The 21,432-nt window shown below is 39.3% G+C and overlaps 1 protein-coding gene across 1 annotated transcript in view; it reads left to right on the forward strand.

Moving 5' to 3' along the window:
• The window catches only part of CELF2 (CUGBP Elav-like family member 2), a 377,904-nt gene that overhangs the window by 65,064 nt on the left and 291,408 nt on the right, over positions 1-21,432 (forward strand). Inside the window, exon 2 of the mRNA XM_080630853.1 lies at positions 5,073-5,108. Within this exon, the coding sequence (XP_080486979.1) occupies positions 5,073-5,108 (36 nt within the window). The remainder of the gene's footprint in view (positions 1-5,072; positions 5,109-21,432) is intronic.

Below are 21,432 nucleotides of genomic sequence, written 5' to 3' on the forward strand. Positions count from 1 at the left end.
GTTTCTTTTGTGTTTCATGGAAAATGGGCATAAACGATAGAGCTGATGCTACACATCCTAGGGAATCAAAGGGGTCATGGTCCCTTGTCCTGGAGAAGACACTACCTTCTTACCTCTCTGGATGAAATGATGACTGTCAGCTCTGCATAGAACCATGACCTCAGGATTTGGATGTTTCTCTTCACAAAGCTGGAAGAGTCCCATATTCTGCATCTTGGGGGGTTTCTGCTTGCATTTGTGCTGTTTTCTTAATACCACACCATACAGATTCCTTCTTCAACTTCAGTTCTTATCCTTGTCCTTATCCTTACTTGCCCTGTGTGCTGTAGGCGGGCCTTACCTCTCCCCAAAGCATGAGACGGAAAAAGGAAGAACAGTGACACACTTGCAGGAATGTGTCGCTGCCTTCCTTTCTGCATTTTCCCCAGCACCCTGACAGATTGCATAGCTTGAATCCATATGCTTTCCTGTTCACAACAAGAAGTGTTCTTGATGGAGACCTAAGGCTTTCCAAATCACTAAGGGTCATGATCCTGCAACGAAAAAAATTGTTTCTAAGCAAAGTCTTGACTCGCATGGTTTAAACTCAGTACTTGCTAGGTTTCCTGGCATGCACCTAGCAGAATATACACAAGAGGATCTCGGTTGTCCTTTAAACCCCTGCCCTGTCTCTTGTGCCTCAGTTTACACTTCTGCAGATGCACAGCATAGACTATTAAACTGGACAAAAATGATGCACAGTTAAACCTCGGAGCTGTGTTGTGCAAAACCATGGACGTAGGTGGGTAACAACAGCTGCCAGTCAGCCTCTGAGAAAAGAGCACCATATGATTTCTCAGTGAACAAAACATTTAATATAAACACAACACTTTCCAAATATTCTTGAGAGTTTTCCTGAACAACTTTCTTTAAACAAAACTAATGGGCAATAAAGTCTGTTTGCTGATCATTATGCAGATCTTCCCACTTCCACTTCACTATGAGGTTTTGACTAAATATTTATGCTTTATTGCTTTGGTACACATCCTACTCCGATTCTACGGGAAGGATTTCTTAGCCTGAAGAGAGAAATGCCAAAATGTGTGTGTGGTGCTCGGTTGCTTGGTTCACCCACATTGGCTTCCTGGGTTTTGAGCATAACTATGAAGTCCTCTATGGAGTGTGCAGATCCTTTCCAGTACGTCAAAGCTCCTCACAGGTCTAGTGAATTATTAGTAAACCTGCAGTTTGATGTATTTGGAAGGCCACATCTGAGAGGTTAGCATTTTGGGGTACAGAGCTCCCACCTACCACCCTCCTGGCTTCAACAGCACTTTCATCTTCCATACATACAGACCACACCACCCCAGATCCATCCTGCACCACCGAACACAAAATGGGAAGTTGTAAATGACCTTCCTGGAAATGCTGCAACTGCACTTTGTAATGTCATCCTCCAGCAAATACCTTTTCCAGGGATTTAGCCTAGTCCTCTTCTGTCCTTAATGTTGTTGTGCATTAGCTTATCCCATTTGCCTTGTCACAGATTTTGGTGGAATTCAGGGGCAGCCCTGCTGGTGCATTTGGGTTCACATCTTCACCCTTTTTCAAGGTCATCCATTCATCTCACAGGCTGGACATGAAAATAAATGGTCTTATATTCAGTCTACCTTCGAGAATTATCTGCTTCTTGGTTTTATCAAAAGAAAAAATAGTATTATCCTTCTCTTGTTTTTATCCAAGAAAAATAATAATTTCTGTAGATACAGTAAATGATGAGTTCCTGCTCCGGCAGGGGGATTGGACTAGATGATCTTTTGAGGTCCCTTCCAATCTCTAGCATACTGTGATACTGTGATATTTATTTTATGTGTCATTTGGGAGTACTAAGGATCTGAAAATTGGTTGTATAAGTCTAGCTTCAGTTTCTTGAAATACTGCAGAATGAGTATCCATTATCTTTAAATAAACTTTAAGGGTTTTCTTGATGAGTAATTTGCTCCATAAGATTTTCTTTTTTAAACTCCCATGAAATATATTTATAGCACAGTGTTTAAATTCTTGATATTTATAGGACACTTACAGTGGACATTAACCATCTTCAGCATCCCGTGCACCACTTTATTTTCAGTGACATTGCAGAGATAATTGTGCTTGTTTTCTAGGAAAATTATAATATAATTATAATTTAAAGGGTTTGAGGTTTTTTTAATAGTTTAAATGTTTACTGAGTTGATGAGTAACAGTGAAATCTTTGGATAGTTGGGAAGTAATCAGACTTCCCTTTTACTTGTGAGTTTGAGAGTCTGAGTTTGATCTGTATTGCAAAAATCATTCCCTTACGTATTTTTGTTTAAAATTAGAATTTGATCCAACCAGATGTGAAACTGGCAGCACGATTAATTACGTGAAAAATGTATATACTAAAGGTCTTGCAGGATCTTTGTTTAACATTCTGATCACATTCAGGGTGTTTTTTTTCATCACTGTATCGACCATTTAATAATTGTTTTTATAATGCCAGCATCTCTTGTAGAGAGAGTTATTTAACAGAAATGAAAATCTTTAGGAATCTAGATGCACCAATCACTCACTTCTCTGCTCAGAAGCTGGCAGTGTGTTTCCAGTTTAATGTCCTCTTTTAAACCTAGCTTCTGCTGCTGCTTGGTGCTTCCTGTAGTACGCACCCGCGATTTTTCTGCTTGTCTCTTTAAGCTGGATGAGCAACTGCTACTTTATCAATTGTGCTCCCATACCCTAAAGCAATAAGGTTTGTGCTATTCCGTTATTAGAGTGATAATAGGTAGCTAAAGGGTAGGGAGTCCCTTTAGAAAAAGAAACAAAGAAGCACCCGGCTTGACTTTTTGGTCCAGGTTCTTTTCCCAAAAAAGCATTTTCATTGAAATGCCTTTTCTTTCTTTTTTTCCCCCTATTTCATTTTCACTGAAAGGAGATGATGCCTGTGATTAGTCGTGGAATGGAAAAATTTCCTGACTGTTGGAACCATTCAGTGATCCAGTTCTTTGATAGGTTAAAGAAAAATATCTTATTAATCCTTTGAACTGTGTAAGTCATGAGTAGGGCTTGGGAAATAAGGTGGTGTGATACCAATGTGCAGGAGTTTAATGAAAATAAAATAATCTAAAACGTATAGCTGTATCAAATTACCCCGTAGAAACCAAGTCTGTATTGCTTCACTCTAATTTCATTTTCTTATCTCTGTACATTCTCTTCCTCTTGCTCCTGGCTCTTACCTTTGATGTCATTTATATCATGGACTTTGTTCATCACAGGCACAGCTAAATACCTACCTGTCTGCCTTTTTGTTGGGGTGGGAACAGGCTCTTCTGAGAGAGGCTTAAATGTCTCCTGGTCTGTCACTGAATGGTGTGTGCAAGAAAAGGGTGTGAAATGTCTTTCTTTTTGCTTATTCCTCTTTGCAACCACTGAGCATGGTTCTGATCTGCGCCTTTTGAAGCAAAACACTGGGAGGTTTAAGGCAACCTTCTGTGACCAGCAAACTGCACACCTTCAAGATAGAGACTCAATGAAAATGCAAAGCCCTGCATATTTAGAGGGACCATTTTATCTTCTCTGACACTGTAATGGAGTCTACAATCACCAGTGTAACCATTAAGGAAAGAGCCCGGGTGTCACTGTGGGGTACTCAATTAAAAAAAAATTAATAATTAAAAAACCCAGACCCTTGTAGCTGCTCATATTTTGCATAGAGTCAAAAAGCATGGGGGGGATCTAGAACTGAAGAAGATCTCTGAATTATTGTAAGTTTAATATAATAACTCTGTAGCTACTGCATTAAAGTAAGTGTCTTCAGAACATGGTGAAGCTCGCAAGAGCCTCCAAAAATGTCTTTCTTTTTGCCTTTTTCTTTTCCTCTTGGGATTTAGAAAGAAATTAGGCTTAGGGGTTCAATCTGTAAGGGTATAATGTATACACCCTCACAATACAAATGTGTAGGCTTGGTTCCATACTTCATCACAAAATCCATGGCTTTGGGAATTGTTAAGACGAGGAAGATTTGGAGACCTGCCTTGATTACCACCAGGACCCCTCAAAAAAGATGTGGATGGAAAGATTTTCTGTTCCTCAGCTGTGAATAAGGAGATAAGTCCCATACTGCAAGTTCAAAGCTACAAATGTGAAAATTTGCTGTTTAGATCTCAAATGCTGAAGCAAATAGGGCATGAACTAGCCAGCTGTCTTCTAGGCAGCAGACTTCAACATAGGACAAAGAGTTCGTAAATGAATGAGCAACATGTGAATTGAGATAGACTTCTGCTCAAGTCTAGGACAGCAAACTCCCTTAATACTTCCTTGCTAGTTTTCTTGAGGTCTTATACATAGGGCAGAAAGGAGAAATGGGGCTGTCCAGTTTTCCTGATGTTTGGATCCAAGTAAACGTGCTGAGAAGGGGAGCAAGGACACAGTGGTGGTAGATCTAAGGTGTATTTTAAGGGCTATGTACCTATGTAATGATAATGTATTTAATTGTTCTTTAATGTGACACGCCCATTTTCACTATCTTTTTCTTTTACAATTTGTTTCCTTCAAACAGATTGCAAACCCACGAAATAGATTCAAACATGTAGGCTGGATCAGAAATCTCGTATTTGAAAAGTAACTATTACTTAAAACCCAGTATAAGAAGATTTAACCTTAACATGACATTCTTTTCAGTCATGACATGGTTATGTATCTGTCTAATGCCTTGCTTTTGCTGTGGTGCTGAAAAAAGGGAACTTTTTCTAGTAGAAAATTGGCCCACTGCTACGTTTTGGCTATGTCAGATCATGCAGTGCTGGCATTTGTAATAGTGATAATGTTATGCCCTAAAAAATGAGTAATTGAACTCTTGAGAACTTTATTCTAATGAAATCCCTAAATCACATTCCATCATCTGCTTCTCACATTCTCTTGTACACGATCATGTGGACATCACATCCACAAGTGACGTATTTGTGGATAAAGCTGTGTGTGTCTGCACTCCTAAAAATACAGGCAGTATAAAGGTCTTTAAAATTTTATAACTTCTTTAAACACAAGCTAAGTTTTCCTGTCTTTGTATCTTTCAGAGAGACTGCCACAGAGTTATCTGGAACATTACCAAGGTAAGCAAGTTGCTCTAAACTACATCTGTGTATCAATGTCTGAAAGGTGCTGAAAGAAGCAAGACATTTTGAGCCAGAACATGATCTTTTTCCTAAGGAAAACTGCTAGGATACTGAGAACTGGGGTGCAGAGAGGAGAATACACGCTGCATGACATAGACAAATAGACTGTGAAATACTGGCACGACCAAAACTACACAGCTTAGAGCAACATGTTGGAAGTTGCTTTGAGGCTTAGCACGGTTGTGCACCTGATGAGAAAAATCCCAGATGTGGCTTTCTTCCAGCTGTGCAATTATACCCATTGCAGGTGGTTTGGCTTTTGCTTTAAATTTCACCTGAGGGATGAAGGGAGAGGAATTTGGAGGTAGGAGGAAAAAACACTGTGATCTTAAGTCACTTTCACTTGGAAAGCAGGAAAGCAGCTTAGACCAACTTCTATGCTGAGAAAGCTTTTCATTAAATAATAGAACTAGTCAAGACTTCTAGGCTGCAGTAGAGGTTTTTTGAAGAGACCTGCCTATGTTTTGTCAGAGGATGCAATAAAGTGTTGTAATGATGCAGATAGAGAAAAGGGTGAAGTGAAAAAAAAAACCTGATATGGCAACCTGTTACTTAGCAGAGGTGCTTGGTAAGTAAAGAAAATGGTGCTCTCAGTCCTCTTGCATCTTCTGCCACCAGTTTTTGTTCTCTGAGGTGCAGGGGATTTTAATGGGTTCATCGGTTTGGGGTGTTTTGCTATCCTATGATTAATATCAGTGTTGCAGATCGTACGATATATAATGTAAAAAGAATATTTCAGCAGGAAAGTTCTTTAAGCATGATAATGCATGCAAGTTAGAGAGAAGGACTTGGGGGTGTTGGTTGATGAGAAAATGAACATGAGCCGGCTGCAGTGTGCGCTCGCAGCCCAGAAAGCAACCGTATCCTGGGCTGCATCAAGAGCAGCGTGACCAGCAGGTCCAAGGAGGTGATCCTGCCCCTCTACTCTGCTCTTGTGAGACCTCACTTGGAGCATTGTGTGCAGTTCTGGTGTCCTCAACATAAAAAGGGCATGGAACTGTTGGAACAAGTCCAGAGGAGGCCACGAGGATGATCAGGGACTGGAGCACCTCCTGTATGGAGACAGGCTGAGAAAGTTGGGGCTGTTCAGCCTGGAGAAGAGAAGGCTGCGTGGAGACCTCATAGCAGCCTTCCAGTGTCTGAAGGGGGCCTATAAGGATGCTGGGGATGGACTCTTCATCAGGGACTGTAGTGACAGGACAAGGGGTAAAGGACTAAAACTTAAACGGGAGAAGTTTAGTTTGGATCTAAGGAAGAAATTCTTTACTGAGAGGGTGGTGAGGCACTGGAATGGGTTGCCCAGGGAAGCTGTGAATGCTCCATCCCTGGTGGTGTTCAAGGCCAGGTTGGACAGAGTCTTGGGTGCCATGGTTTAGTATGAGGTGTCCCTGCCCATGGCAGGGGGGTTGGAACTGGATGATCTTAAGGTCCTTTCCAACCCTAACTATTCTATGATTCTATGGTTCTATAATTAAGTTATTTCTTTTCTAAGGCAGAAAAGAATTGTCTGCCTTTCTTTATGGTGGATGTAGTATATCAGTTGGCTAGTCTGTATTGTAAGCTGTAAAAATGTAGATTTTCATTGTATGTGATTGTTTTCCACCTGTACGTGATGATTTTTTTTCCCCCCTCTGTGATGTATCACCTTGTTCTGTAAGTATAAAGTTGTGTGATTTATATCGGGAGTTCATTTATTAGATTCCTTTCTTTTTATGTCTTACCGTCACTTGATATTCTCAGCTGTGCAAGCAAATATGCTGGTGAAATTTTGCCAAGCATTTGCAATGCTGACCAATAACCAGGTCTGCCTGACACACAGAAGATTTTATTCATCTTCATTGCAAAAGAATTACAATTCCTCATATAAACAAAAATAAAGAAAGAAAACGGATTCAACAGAGCAGCTGTCTCCTTGTTTAGGAATGTCAACAACAATGCTTAGCTATATCTTTTAATATCTTTAGTGCTAGAATATTTCTAGTTAGACCGCATGCCCCAATTGGTCAGGTATTATATGACTAATATACTGGAAACATGAAGTCCTTGTACTGCAGAAATGAATTCCACTTTAAATTAAAGTTAAAATGAGGGCTATGGGTGTTTGAATAAATATTGCATTTCATACTTGCCATTAATGATTGTGTAAATGTGGTTTTTGGGTTATTACCACAAGGCTTTAATTTCAGCCATGGCAAGATGTCACCAGTAAAAATCAGATTGTACGAGCAATGTGCACAAGGCATTGCAATTGTGTTAGAAATATTAAAACCTATAATCTTGTCTTGATTTAAAACAAATGTTTACAGCTGTGCACAGGTTGGCTACTCCTCCAGCCTTCATGGGGATTCACCTGTTCCTGCATTTCTCTAAACAAGCTGTTCCTTGGAGTTTTTAATCTTATGTTGTGATGTATTAATCTAATATTTTTTTGTTCTTCTTTTGAACTTCAAGTGAACCATTTTTCTATTATTAATTCATAGCAGCAAAACAGTCTAATTTCCCCTCCTACACCACATCGTCTTCCACCTGCAGCTATTTCATAGCATATAAAATTTTAGGTGTTGCACCTTGAAATGATGAAACTAATAACCACTTTCCCACAGTCACTGCGCGTGTTGTATTTTGTCTGATGGGGCTGAAAAAGCCTTCTGTAATGCTAGAAATGTAACTCTCATTTGCGCAAGCAAACCTTGATGCCTTTTCTCAGGGTATTAATGACTCATAGAACCACAGAATGGTTTGGGTTGGAAGAGACACTAAAGCTCATCCAGTTCCAACCTACTGCCACAGGAAGGGATATCTTCCAATAGACCAGGCTGCTCCAAGCCCTGTCCAACCTGGCCTTGAACACCGCCAGGGATGGGGCAGCCACAGCTTCTCTGGGCACCCTGGGCCAGCGCCTCAGCACCCTCACAGGGAAGAATTTCTTCCTTATATCCAACCTAAATCTCCCCTGTTTAAGCTTGTACCCATTACCTGTTGTCCTCTCTCTACAGTCCCTGATGAAGAGTCCCTCTCTGCCATCCTTGTAGGCCCCCTTCAGATACTGGAAGCTGCTATGAGGTTTCCACACAGCTTCTCTTCTCCAGACTGAACAGCTCCCATTTTTTTTAGCCTGTAGATTCATGGATATATTTGCGGCAAGGACTGAACAAATACTTTTCAAGCATTCATAAAAGTGGTGACAGGATTTTCACTGTAAGCGATGTAAGTGTGAGCAGATGTGTCTGTACTTGGAACGTGTTGTCTGACTGTCAGGAAGGATTAGACACCGGTGGCACTAATTTTTTGCTGTAATTAAAGCCAAAACCACAGAACTGATGGAAAAAAAAAAAAATCTCCAAATTTTACATAGTTGACTTAAAGAAGGAAAGTTCAGGATTTTTCCTAGAAAGCGTTTGTAAATATTCTGAAGTTACAGAAGAGAGTACTTTTTACATTGTCTTGTCTCTTGTAGTAACCAAGTGAGGTTGCGTGTGTGTGTTTTTAGAAAAGCAAACATAACAGTGTCTTGTAAAATGGTGTTTTTTTAATGTAGTCATTTTCCATTAAATACTGCTGATCATTCTCTAGTTATTATATTTAAGAGGAAGAAGAAATTACCTTCTTGCCAATGAAGAATATGTATCATTGATAGGCAAAAGTCGAAAACTGAGTTGGTGGGCATCATTTAGAAGGAAAGCTGCTAGATTAACTTTGCCTGTAGAAAGACATAAAAATATTCAGCACGATTATATTGAGTCGGTTTTAAATTACCAGTTATTTCTGATTATTTTGGGAAGCTCAGGCTAGAAAAGGAATTGAAAATTTCAACTCAAAATGCGATAAGGAAGCTTTACAATTTGTATATTAAATGACATTATTAAATCCATGAATGTATATTGTTTTATTCGAAGAAAGGCTTTCTGTATGCAACAGCACATCAAAGAACGGATCTTCACAAGGAAAACTTTATAATAATATTAAGTTGTTCATTGCATGACCTATTTAGAGTACTCAGACACTTCTTGTTGTAGACTACATAATTAAATTTTAAATGGAACATGATAAAGAAATTATACTGGTGATCTCCAGAGATTTGAATACCCTATTTGGATCTTTACAAGAGCGTAGCAAAGGCATACTTTAAAATTTAATAAAGGTCTGGCCTATTTTTTTTCCCCTTTTAGATGTTCTATAGCTGCTATGGCAGTCCTGTTTGATACTGTATTTGCTCTCAGCGCTACATAGATGGTACCTGCTTTACAGACCAAACTAAAAGTATTAGAAGAAACACAGCTTAAGAAATCCCCTATTTAAACATATTGCAAAACAATTAAAGAATGAGGATAGTCTCCTAAAATCTTGTGGTGACCAAGCTTGTCACCACCCTTTTGCAGGCCAGCATCTGAGCTAAGCAGTTGAGGGTAGTCGTAAATGAGCAAGGTGGAGTGCTTGAGCACAGTGCAAAGCCCTATGAGCATGAGGGAGATGATGTTTGGAGCTTAAATAAGAAAATACTCAGCTTCAGTATCAAAGGAATGATTCAGTCTCTAGTCACTTCTGTTTGTTTCTGTGAAAGTTGCTTTATATTTAAAGAAAAACAAATATTTTAAATATAGGCTAACCACGTGGATTATTTATTTGCTTAATGCTAGGTTAGTAATGATAACAGAAGTAAATCTGGGCTACTTTTCCACTTTTGTGTAGTGGCTCAATTTCACATTTCACTCGAGAGGGGGAGTAAAGTTTAAGTGGTCACTTCCTCCTCTGAACTGTTCTTTCCTTACACTTAACAAAAGCTCGAGAATAATTTGCATAGATTTTTTTCATACAAAAACTTTTGTAGACTTTAAGCAGCCCCTGCTTAAATCTTGAGCATAACTCAAGAAAACTTGTATTTTGAGGTGAAGGCCATCTTAAAACTGCCCTTAAGAAATTTCTTTAGAGGGGTGGGAGGAAATCTGCAATAAAATATAATGGCATGGATGCATTGGTATAAAAAAGGTCAAGTATTTTCAAAATAGATATTTAAACCTTCAGCTTTTCATAGAATCATAGAACAGTTAGGGTTGGAAAGGACCTTAAGATCATCAAGTTCCAACCCCCCTGCCATGAGCAGGGACACCTCACACTAAACCATGCCACCCAAGGCTCTGTCCAACCTGGCTTTGAACACCGCCAGGAATGGAGCATTCCCAACTTCCCTGTGCAACCCATTCCAGTGCCTCACCACCCTTACAGTAAAGAACTTCCTCCTTGTGTCCAATCTAAACTTTCCCTGTTTAAGTTTTAACCCGTTACCGTTGTCTTAGAAACATAACAATTAGCAAAACAGTGGTCTGGAGTAGGGCTTGAATTTTAAGCCCTCTTGAGTTATGAACTTATTCTCTGCCTTTCCATTTCTGTAATAGTGGCTAAGTTCCATTTACCACAGAGACTTGTGTTCTTGCAGGTCTACAGCATTTTGAAAGTAGAATAAGTACTGAAGTCACTTCTGTACTTTTGAAAAATGTTAACCTGCAACTTCACCATTATTTAAATCTAATGCAACTAAGCTTTTATCTAAAGGGAGAAGAAGAATTGACAACCCACCATATGACAAGCAAAATGAAATCTCTTGATCACTAACTGTCAGCAGTCTTTCTAATACCATTGTGTTAGGGAATGATATGTCTTCCAAGGAGCTAAGTACACAAGGTTTTGAATCATTTCTGTCTTGACAGCCTAACACAAGTAACTACTTGTAAGAGCTCGGATGAATTATAAAATCTATGTGGCTCAGTAGAGTGAGTTAATAAAACATCTATGAGCATTTTAATTACTATAAAATGAAAAGGACTATTTCCTGACAGTAATAGGTGCATGGACTAAAGACCTATTTGACATTTCAATTGCTTTCTTCACTGCTTTTGCATGGATCGTGGAGCTGGGGTTAGCATCTGTGTTTGCTCTTCTGCTTCCCTTCCAGTTAAGGTCTTCTGCCAAGCAGTTTCTCTCACTCTGAGAACACCAGATTATGCCTTTCACCCCTCATGTTTCATATACTGTAAATGTCCTCTCATGTTGCTAGTGCTGCTTTACCAGTCATCACAGGCTTGCATACTCATCGACCTACACCATACGTGTGTCTCTGCCAAACTATGACAGAATTGTCCTTATCTTTATATAATGTTTACTAAAGTTTCATTCTCTCTTAAATGAAGCAGGGATTTGGCATAGTCCATTTGTGACCCTATCTTTTAATGGAGAAGTTCTGCTTTCCAACTCCAAATTCCTTCTCAAAACTCACTTTCATTAAGAGGCATATAAATAATAGGTCAAGAAAATGTTGTTCATCCCCGGTGTCAGGCAGTGGTAGCTGATAACATTAAAATCTCTTGAATGTCAAGCTATATGCAGCTAACCAGAGTCAGTCTTTGGAAATGATATCATCTTGTATCTTTTCTGAAACCACACCATTAAAAAGAAAAGAAAAAGATTACAGCCCTCGATATTTAGATCTTCTCAAGTCAACTGTCTTAAAGAGCAGGTTTTCCATATTTTAGATGCCTACTATTTCCTTCAGAAAATCATTATTTTAAATTGAGACTTGAATTTGAGTAACCATTCCCTTAAAAAAAAAGAAAAAAAAAATATGTTTGACTTTCTCTATGCCTCAGATGCTTATTTCCAAATACTCTCTTCTTTTATCTAACCTTTTTTTTCTATACTGCAAGCAGGACTGCCTGTTACCCATTGTATGAGCTGTATCGGAATGCCCTGATGTTGTTTGGGTTTTCTGAGGTGCTGTAGTATAAATCACAGTAATTATTTGGGGTAATAACAAGTTTGCTGTTAGTGTAAGTGAATCTGGGTTTTTTTGTTAGGAAATAATACACAGGTTGTCCCTTCACTATTCTGGCTTCTATCTTTTCTAAGTAAAGCTTCAATATCATTAAAACATGACATGGATTCATTCCATCTAGTAGCTATTGGAATTTTTTGTTGTTGTTTTGCATCCATTTTGAAATATGTTTTTTACAGCTAATGTTAATCTTGAAACACACTTATGTGCAATCTGATCTGTTTCTGAAGAGATATTTTAAAAATCTTAAGAGGAGCCCAAGGAGCATGGAGGTGATTATCCATATGTGCTTACTGATGACTTGCATTCAAAAATTACTAAGATACCAATGGCAGGATTCACATCACCTAAATTTAGCTACCACAAAAGTCCTCAGTCTGAAGAACCAAGGAAGAATTGAAGAGAAATAGGTACCTCATCTCAGGACAGGGTGAATAACCTTGGGGAATTGGTTTTCTTTCTTCATTGCTGAAAGCTGAGCCTGGGGGAATAGCATAGTCTAAATGTTTCACCTGATGAGAGCTTTAATTTAAGGTGAGTTCTAACAGCCTGAGTTTTATAAGTGTTAAAGTGCCAAATGACGTAAGCTGATGCCTACTGGAGTTTTGAGGACATTGCCATGCTTAACCTCAAAAAAACTTTCAATATTTGGTACTTAAGTCCCAAATATAGACCTGGGAAGGGGGGGGAAAGTCAGACGAAAATGATGGTTGGACTTGATATGGCTCTGACCCAGAAGGCAGTAGCTCTTCTCACAGAGCAGAGCCCTCAGAAATCACAGTCTGAAACAGTTCCTAATTTTACATAGCCTTTGAATCTTAAAATGAGTGTAAGTGATTTTACACAGCATTGGGTTTTGAACCCACAACCATTTTCATCAGCCACTGTTAGCACCTCTCACAAACGCTAATGGATTTGATAGCAAACCTTTATCTTAAAAGTCTGGTAGGGCTTTCATTTTTATTCCCTGTTGTAAAACTGTAAAACTAGAGACATATTCTCTTCTTCTTCTTTTTTTTTTTTTTTTTTTTTTTTGGCTGTTATTCACCTTTACCAGACTTCCAAGCATCTTTTTAACTCGCCTTATAAAGCACTGCCAGCCAAACGTGGCCAAAGAGGATAATGTGCGGCAAAAATGAAAGGACTCAGATCTATTTTTTTTTTCCATTCCTGAAGGTGAATTCCAAGATCATGATTGTTTTTATTTATACAGTGCCTAAAGAGTGCTAAATACTTTATGGAACAAATAAAAGACCTCTTGTAAAAAGCACGCATTCCTATAATCTAATTTTAGTCTCAAATCAGGCAGTATGAATGCTAAGCAGCAGGGCTTGAAGAAAAATGGAAGGTATATGAGGGCTACACTAATAAGATTGAGCAGTTATTTATGTTCATTATCTGTTCCACTTAATAGCGCTGCAGTATCTTACTGGTTTATGTTAAATTTACATTGGTCTGTGGAGAAGATTTGACTGACACAGAATGGTATTTCTTGGGTTTGCTTAAAAAATGAGCCTTTGAACAGCAGTTGGAAGGAAGATAGAGAAAAAGGCCATTACAGACGGATTTTGAGAGGCCATTCCAATGTAAGAAACAGCCAACTAACTTAAAATACAAAGCTTTTCATTCCCATCCTCGCTTCATTTACCAGCTCAGTTGAAATATTTGTGCTCCAAGCTGGTCATTCATGTGTATCCTTAAGTGTTGCTTTAGCACTTAAGATCATCAGCACAATGTTATTGAGAAAGTCAGTGCAAAGCATTAAACTTGTGGGAATAACTTCAGATATATAGGTATGCATTTGTGCATTTGGGGGAAGGTGTACGTATACCAGCTTCTGGAGAATCAGAGCAGCAACTGGAGTCAAGGAGAGCTTTGTTAACATTGGTGGAGTTGATAAATTTTCTCTTAATACCTTTGCAAGGCATGTGTCACATATTATATATATGTGTGTGCGATTATATAATGGTGTACTATATGTTTTGTAAATAGTTAGAAATTAACTGCTGATTATTTTGTGTATCATCCTTACCATTGGTCCCAGAACAGCAGTAGTAAGATATATGGATGGGGCAGTGTCAGGAGACCCACACTGATACTCCTAAGACAGCAGAGACTCCAGTTCAGTACTCTCCTCAATGTTCTTTGCCTTCTGAGAATTGCTTTTATTTATGAAGTAATAGCTATTGTAACATTTACAAAAATTGCAACTGTTTGGATGGTTCCAACAGATTTGCTGTGAATTACAAACAAGTTTTACACAATCCTGAGTAAATTATTTAAAGAGGTTTAAACAAACCCCAGGAACCAAACACGTTCCTCAGTGCTCAAGGTTAACAGTTTATACTTCATCTACATTATATTAAAAACATTTTTACTGGATCCCATAAACGTTGCACATTTTTAAAAGGCAATGATCACAGTGGGATTAGATACGTTACATAAAGCCAGACACAAGGCCTGCAAACAGCAATTGGTGGCTGTTTTGTACTTTCTGAGGGTGCTGACTTGAGGCTCCTCCTGTGAGATGATGTAGTTCTTCTCTGTGCCTTGCCAATAGAAGCAAGGCAGCCCCTAAAGTTTTTCTGTGGTCAGCAGAAGACAACTGTGAGGCTCAAACTCACGTGTTTGGAGCAGCGTCTCAAAGTGGTGCCATAATTCTCTTACCAGCAGTGATATTTTGCCAGTTTGGAGCCACTGAGGACCTACCCCACTTTCTGTGTATGTCCTCCCAATGTATTTTGCAAGTTGTGCCCTACGCAGCACTTCTTCAACAGCAAAGTGCCGGTGTGGCACTTCTCTTAGCTGGGCTATAATGGAAAATATTTTTCATTGAGACCCTTGGAATTTTTAGAGCTTTCACATCGTTTTCTGCAGGGAACATTTAAGCCTCAGCAAAGCCATGATGTTGTAGAGTTGGATGCAAATCATGTTGGCTTGCCATAATCTAATCTTAATGAATGTCTGTGGAGAAAGAAAGAGGGAACGCAAGATTCTAGGCTTCACCTGACACACATGAAAAAAGAGAATTGACTTTCAGCCTTTTCTGATTATTTTGCTTTTGAATTTTTAGATACTAATCTCACAATGGTTCACGTGCTTAATTTTGGGGAATAGCCCTGCTGGTACCAAAGTAACTGCACAAGTCAGTGAAATTTTAGCTTCAGTGTTACAGCTTGCTCATTGCCATGAAATAAATATCACCTTATTTGATCCTGAGCTTGTCACTAAGACTATATAGGCAGCTCTACTTGATCAAGAAAGAAGAATATACACATAACAACTTGGGTTTGGTAGCATCCTCTTGAAACATGAATTGAGAATCATAAAGTCAAAGTTTAACATAAGGACCTAAATGGCTCCTAATGCAATTTAGATAGATGTTTTGGGTTAAATAAGAGTACTGGAAGGCTGCAGGTGCCACTGACTTTGGTTCAAAGGGCAAGTGTGCTTTTCTGAACCAGGCTATTAATTCGAGCTTTTAAAAAGTGGCTGTGACATTTAGGAAATTGGCGAGGGCTTGGAGCTCAGGAGCCCATCTTTTAACTGGGTATTCAAAAGGTATTTTCTTTATTGATATGTTCTACTGGGGGGTACAAATGCACTTGAACCGATGATCTTGTGAATGCCACAGAGACTGTGTCTTTTCTCAGTCGCTGGTAGCTTTCATTCCAGGATTGCATGGTGAAGTAAGCAGAAGTTCCTAAAAAGTTTAATATAACAAAAAATGAAATAGTATTATTCATGTCATGAGTAATTGAATCCGCAGATGTTCTCATTCTGTATCAATGGCTGGGGACAATATGACTCTAGATAGACGGTGACAACATGCATTGATTTCTTTCTCTTTTTTTCCTTTTTTCTTTCTCTATTTTTTCAGTTCCTTTTCAAACCTGCGAAGCGACTGTGGAGTTTTCGGGTTGTTTTTTTAGCTGATTGCTTGGAACTGACACTACAGGCTGTGCAGCTGTAAAAAAGACCTTCTCATTTTCATTGAGAGTAAATAAAGTATTGCAGAAATAGCATTGCTTTTTTTCTGGTCCTGCCCTTGTGGATATAAACAGAGATAAAGCAATTGAATTTGGAACAGCGTTTTCAGGAAGAGATGGTTGCTGCTAACGCTGAATATTCAGAATATAATAATAAAAGTAATCATGTTGCTAAAAAGCCACCTGTTACTTCCTTCAGTTTTTATCTAAAGAATAGAGTTCAGGGTTTGTGTTTCTGAATTTATAGCAGGGATGGGAAGCCCAGTTCCTTCAAATCCTTATTACGTGTGCACGATAGTAATTCCTTATTAAAGTTGAGTAGAGAAAGAAACGATGCTCGCTAACATTTCCAAAGCTGTAAAAGATGAATGTTTCCACGAAGGAACAGTAGAAAAACTTTAAAGTGCTTGTTAAGGCATGCACACAGAGTACATACAAGCAATAAGTCTGTTTTGCTGAACTGTGAACTTTCACTGAGTAATTTCTCTAATAACAGAATAGATATTGCACCTCTGACCCCAGAGGGGCTGCAGGCTCGGTGCAGCAGCCAGCCCTGGCATCAGCAGAAACTTGTGCAACCAAAGCACGGGCTGCGTGCTGAGTGGGGGGAAGACAAGGAAAAAGGTGGTAACAGAAGAAACTTGACATACAACTTGTAAATGTCCTGGCTGATTTAAGCAATCAGAGAATGATTAATGGTGACGGTACTTTATTTATCGATTTCCGCCTGTCCATGACCTATTCTTCAGTGGAGCTGCACAGCTGTGGCCATAGCTGTGTGTTTGACAGCTACCTCCTCATTCCAAAGCAAGCATTCAATCCACTATGAATGTACAGTAGCAGAAATTTTTAATTGGCATTTTCATGTTAGCTTTCTCTTCTGGAAATGATGCAGCCGTGATGTTTTTCCTTTGTGTTATGGAGAATGCCTGTGGAAATAACCGTTCAGTAGCTGGAGCAGGAAGTAAAAAAAACCCCACAGTATCCCTCAGGATAATGCTGCACATGCAGAAATGGGAAAAGAAATCATATAAGAAAAACATTCAGTTAAAGCAGCAACTTATATCTTCTATTTCAAAACTTGCAAGGTGAAAAAGAGTGATGTGGTTTAAAGGGGATATTGATTTGGCTGAGCTATGCGTGAACTTATGCTACAACCTCAGTGCTTCTCTGGTCTCTGAACCTCTTAGAATTAATGCAGGGGTTTTAGATTGATTGCTTGAAGTTTTTTCTGTACAAACCACGAGGCTGATGAATGGCAAGTACTGTGGGTGATTCAGAAATAAATAAAGAAAGAAGTTAACCCGAAGGACTGAGAGCAACTTTGTCAGTTGTACTTTCTTGTTGTGCTGTGTAGTTAGAGCAAGGTAGCTGGAGATTCTATCTCATTTCTTCTGCCTTCTATTTCATCTTGTGAGTGATTGACTTTCTTCAGCAGCTCCATCAGGTAATGTGACATAAATGGGAAATAAATTCCCATCATGAATTTGTCTCACAGTGCCAGGGACATAACAGACATTCCAGGTATTCATCCATTTGAAAAAAAATCAGAGCTCAGGCAGATGCTGGAAATCTGGCAGTCAAGTTTGGCTTGCTATTCTAATGCAGGTTTTGAAATGTTTGTCTTAAGTAGGTGATACTTTATTAACTTGTGGGATGCTGTGGGGCCTTGGTGGTGGGTGCCGGGTAATAGAAAATATGCAGCAGGAGCTGTTTATTATTTAAGGAGCTCTTAACACAGCAGCGTTCAGTAGGAAGCCAGTGGTTCATCGCTTCATCTGGTATTATGTAGCAGCTGCTTTGAAAGACAGGCTGGCAAAGGGGAGAAAAGGCAGCTAGGCAAAGAAATATCTGCAGGAAAATCTTCTCAGCCCCTACTCAAACCTCTTTTCACAGAAATAAGATGCTTCATACCCTTGTTTTCTATGGGGCTTAGGGCTTTTATAACTCCTGATACTCTACTTTTTCAAGAGGTACAGACGTCCAGTTTTCTTCTGACTTTTAGCTGTGATGATTTCTTTGAATGAACAAAAGACAAAAACTTGTTTCCTTTTGTAAATTCAATTTGGATTAACTTCATTCTCCAGGACAAGACACAGATTGAAGGAATTATAGTTAGAATTCACCAAAACAATGAGTAAGGAAATAAGGATTCCCAATTAATAAGGAAAAGCCTAAATTACTTTTTTTTTCTCCTGTTTGCCTGTATTCTGCATGCATCAAAGCTGTTCTCTTCTGACCTTCTAAAGGCTTACAAAATGAATGGTCTCTATTTATCTTATGGTGAAGCATCAAGTCTAATATAAGACCATCAAAATGTCCAAAGCAAAATGATACATAAAATAAAACAGAAGTCCAAAACCTCCACCAAATCCATCTTTGGTATTATTCTGCCTATGTAAGAACATCTCAGGGTAACTTAAGAGACACAATTTGCCTGTGCCCAGTAATGCCAGCACAGTGCTCATCATTGGATGCTTCTCTCACCATGGTTTTTAGTCTTCTGTATATGCAGAAATGCTCAAAATGTGCTTTCAAAAAAAATCTTTTCCAAACACCAGTGTCTTTTACTGGTATTTCCTGATTGAAAAAAGGGGCTTTTATCACATATCCCATATGTGCTTTATGGTGCTGAGACTTGATAACTGAGATATGAATTTATAATGAAAAATCCTCCAGGGAAGCGTGCAGATGTACTGTGGAAAGATACTGACACTTTGTGCTTTATTTGTAGGGAGGGTATGAAGAATTTCTCCCCTTCTTTTGAACAGAAAAGAACATTAAATTGAAAAGTAATCTCGTGTCTCTTGTAAAACTCCTGAAGATATATGTCCAAGTGGTGGCTGAAGGATGTCCACATTAAAATGGTACTCTGCAACACATCAGCCTAAAATATGGAAAATATACCTGATCACTGATGGTATCGCTGTCTCCTTTCTTTCTACTAAATATGAAAGAAAAATAAATCTGAAGCCTTTGGAATTTGAAATGAATCTTACAGCTAAGGAAATTCAGCAAGATGCTAGTAAAGGGGGCTATTGATGCCATGCTCCATACTGGAAAGCTGTCTTGTGATTGAATGCAAATGTGACTTAGATATGTAAATCATATTCAAGGTTTCATCAGTAAGTCTTTAATATATCTAGAAACTATCTTAAAGCATTTAAATAAAATGCTAATTGAAAGTATGGAATAGTGTTAGCAAGCTCTTTCAAAGAAAGCTTCAATTCAAGGCACGTAACAAGGAAGCAAGCGCTCTGATCTAGTCAAACAGAACCTCCCATGGTAAAAACCTATAATTGTTTTAAAGTTCTCTAAAAACCTACATCTCTGTTCTCATCTCATCCCACACACTGTGATATTCCTTATGTTCCTCACTCTCCTCTTTCAGAGCTGACTTTCTTTGTAGCCTTCTCCCACTCCCAGCGTGCTGCCTTCTTTCACCTCCTACGCATGGAGCTGCCTCCTGCTGCCCATACAACAAGCACTTTTCCACACATCCCAGCCCTTTCCTTTCCTTGAGCTTGTCTGTGCTGAATTCCGTACGAAGCCATCAGGATGTCTTACCCTGCACCAAAATCCAGAAGGTGAACTTTGTTTCCAAACTGAGGAAAATCTCAGTAATAAGCTAAGCTCTCTTCTGAGAGCAGTCATCAGATGGAGCAAATGACTGATCTTTGTATTTAATGACACCAAACCTATTTTAAAGAATAAAGACAGAGGGGCTGAGCTAGACTGTAACCCTCTAGTGCTTATGGAAATGCCTTCACAAGCAGCAGGGCAGTTCTCAGCAACGTTGACTTTAGTGGTTCAGCTTCAATCAACCTGCATTCAATTCATCAACAAAAGCTTGGTATTAGTCCTAAGAGCTAGAAGCGTGGGAACACAGAAGCACGAGCATCTCTTGCTGCAGCTCTGGTTTTGATTGTCACTCCTTACCTGCTCATTAAGCAGAGCGATTTTGGAGGTATTTGGAAAGTTACCTTCCTATCTGCAGATGGTCTGCAACAGTGACAGCAGCTGTTCCAAAAGCAAGCGTGAAGGGAGGTGGTGTCGCTTCTTTGCTATGTTTACAAATTTTTAACAAGACTACTATTTAAAGTATGTTCTTTTGTGGCTGCATGCAATATGTTATCATCTAAATGCTGCTGGATTGATGGAGGACATCAAAGGGATGCGTCACGGAAAAATTTCTCTGCTTTGGAGTGGTTTCTTTTAGAGCTTGTGTAAATCTCATAGTTTTGGGCAGAGGTTGCATGGAATTAATACTGTAACCTGTGACTTGTGCTCTCATGACTGGGGGGGAAAGAAGGGCAGCCACATGATAGTGTTCAGCTGACAGGAGTTTACAGAAGGCGGCTGGGGAAGTGCTTGAGTTCAGGAAAGACATAATTCCACACTGAAAAGTGAAAAATAAGGAGGAATAAAGCACATTTCAGTTTTGCATGTTGAATGTGCTTTTGATAGCAGAGGAGAATACCAGCTTGGAATGATTTTCATGGTCTTTTATAACAAATCTCAGCAACCACAGACTGAAGGAATTGAGAGTTGTGCTATGCCTTTGGGAGCCCATTGGAATACTGGGATGCTCTTGCATGACTCTCCCCACCTCTCCGAGCAGCAGCAACTCAGGCCAGCTGTGCTGCTTTAACTGCGACACCTCATGGCATGACCAAAATGACAAACCTATGCTGGTGAGACTCAGCTCTTAACGGTGTCAGGACCGTATCAACCCAAACCATACATGAGGGGTGAAAGCTGAGGTCCTGCTCAAGCTCTTCAAGTAGAAGCTTCTCAGTTTCAGTGTATCCTTTCTGTTGTGCTTTACATAAAATGGTTGCCACTTAAGATGGTTGGGTTTTTGGTGCTTTGCACTTCAGCTGCGAATGGAGGTTTCTGACTGTCATTCTATAGGAAGTGTTCACAGGAAAAAAAGAAGAGGGGAATGGATGTAGTCAAAAACTTAAATATAAAATCTAAACATTTGGTAAGGAAGTGAAAATCCAAACAGCCTCATTTCCATTGGAAGCATGTTGAGTTTCCATGTGGTTCCCCACTCCTGTGACTCATTTGCTGGTGTTCGTGTTATTCCCACTTGGCTTTGAAACACTTCCCCACCTTCTCAGGTGAAGGGATTCATCCCACAGTCCTTTACGGATCCATATTGAAGTGAGATGAATCATTCCTGTCTGTTTTCACTGTCGACTTGAAGGGTACCTACGCAACAGGGTTCCCATGGAAAAGTCCATGGTGGAAACAGGTGAAGTTAAGGGGGAAAAGTTTCACTGTTGTCTTTGCCATCATTTTAATGAGACTGCAATTGCATTTCTTGAAATAACCCAGGGAGTGGGGACGTGTCCCACTGTGTGGTACCACTTGGTGAACCACGCAAGTTAGGCTGATGCATTGAAGGCTGTGGTAAAGTGAGAATGTGTTGTGTGGTTTG

Source organism: Psittacula echo, assembly GCF_963264785.1.
Source record: "Psittacula echo genome assembly, chromosome: 1".
In the NCBI taxonomy this organism is placed as follows: domain Eukaryota; kingdom Metazoa; phylum Chordata; class Aves; order Psittaciformes; family Psittacidae; genus Psittacula; species Psittacula echo.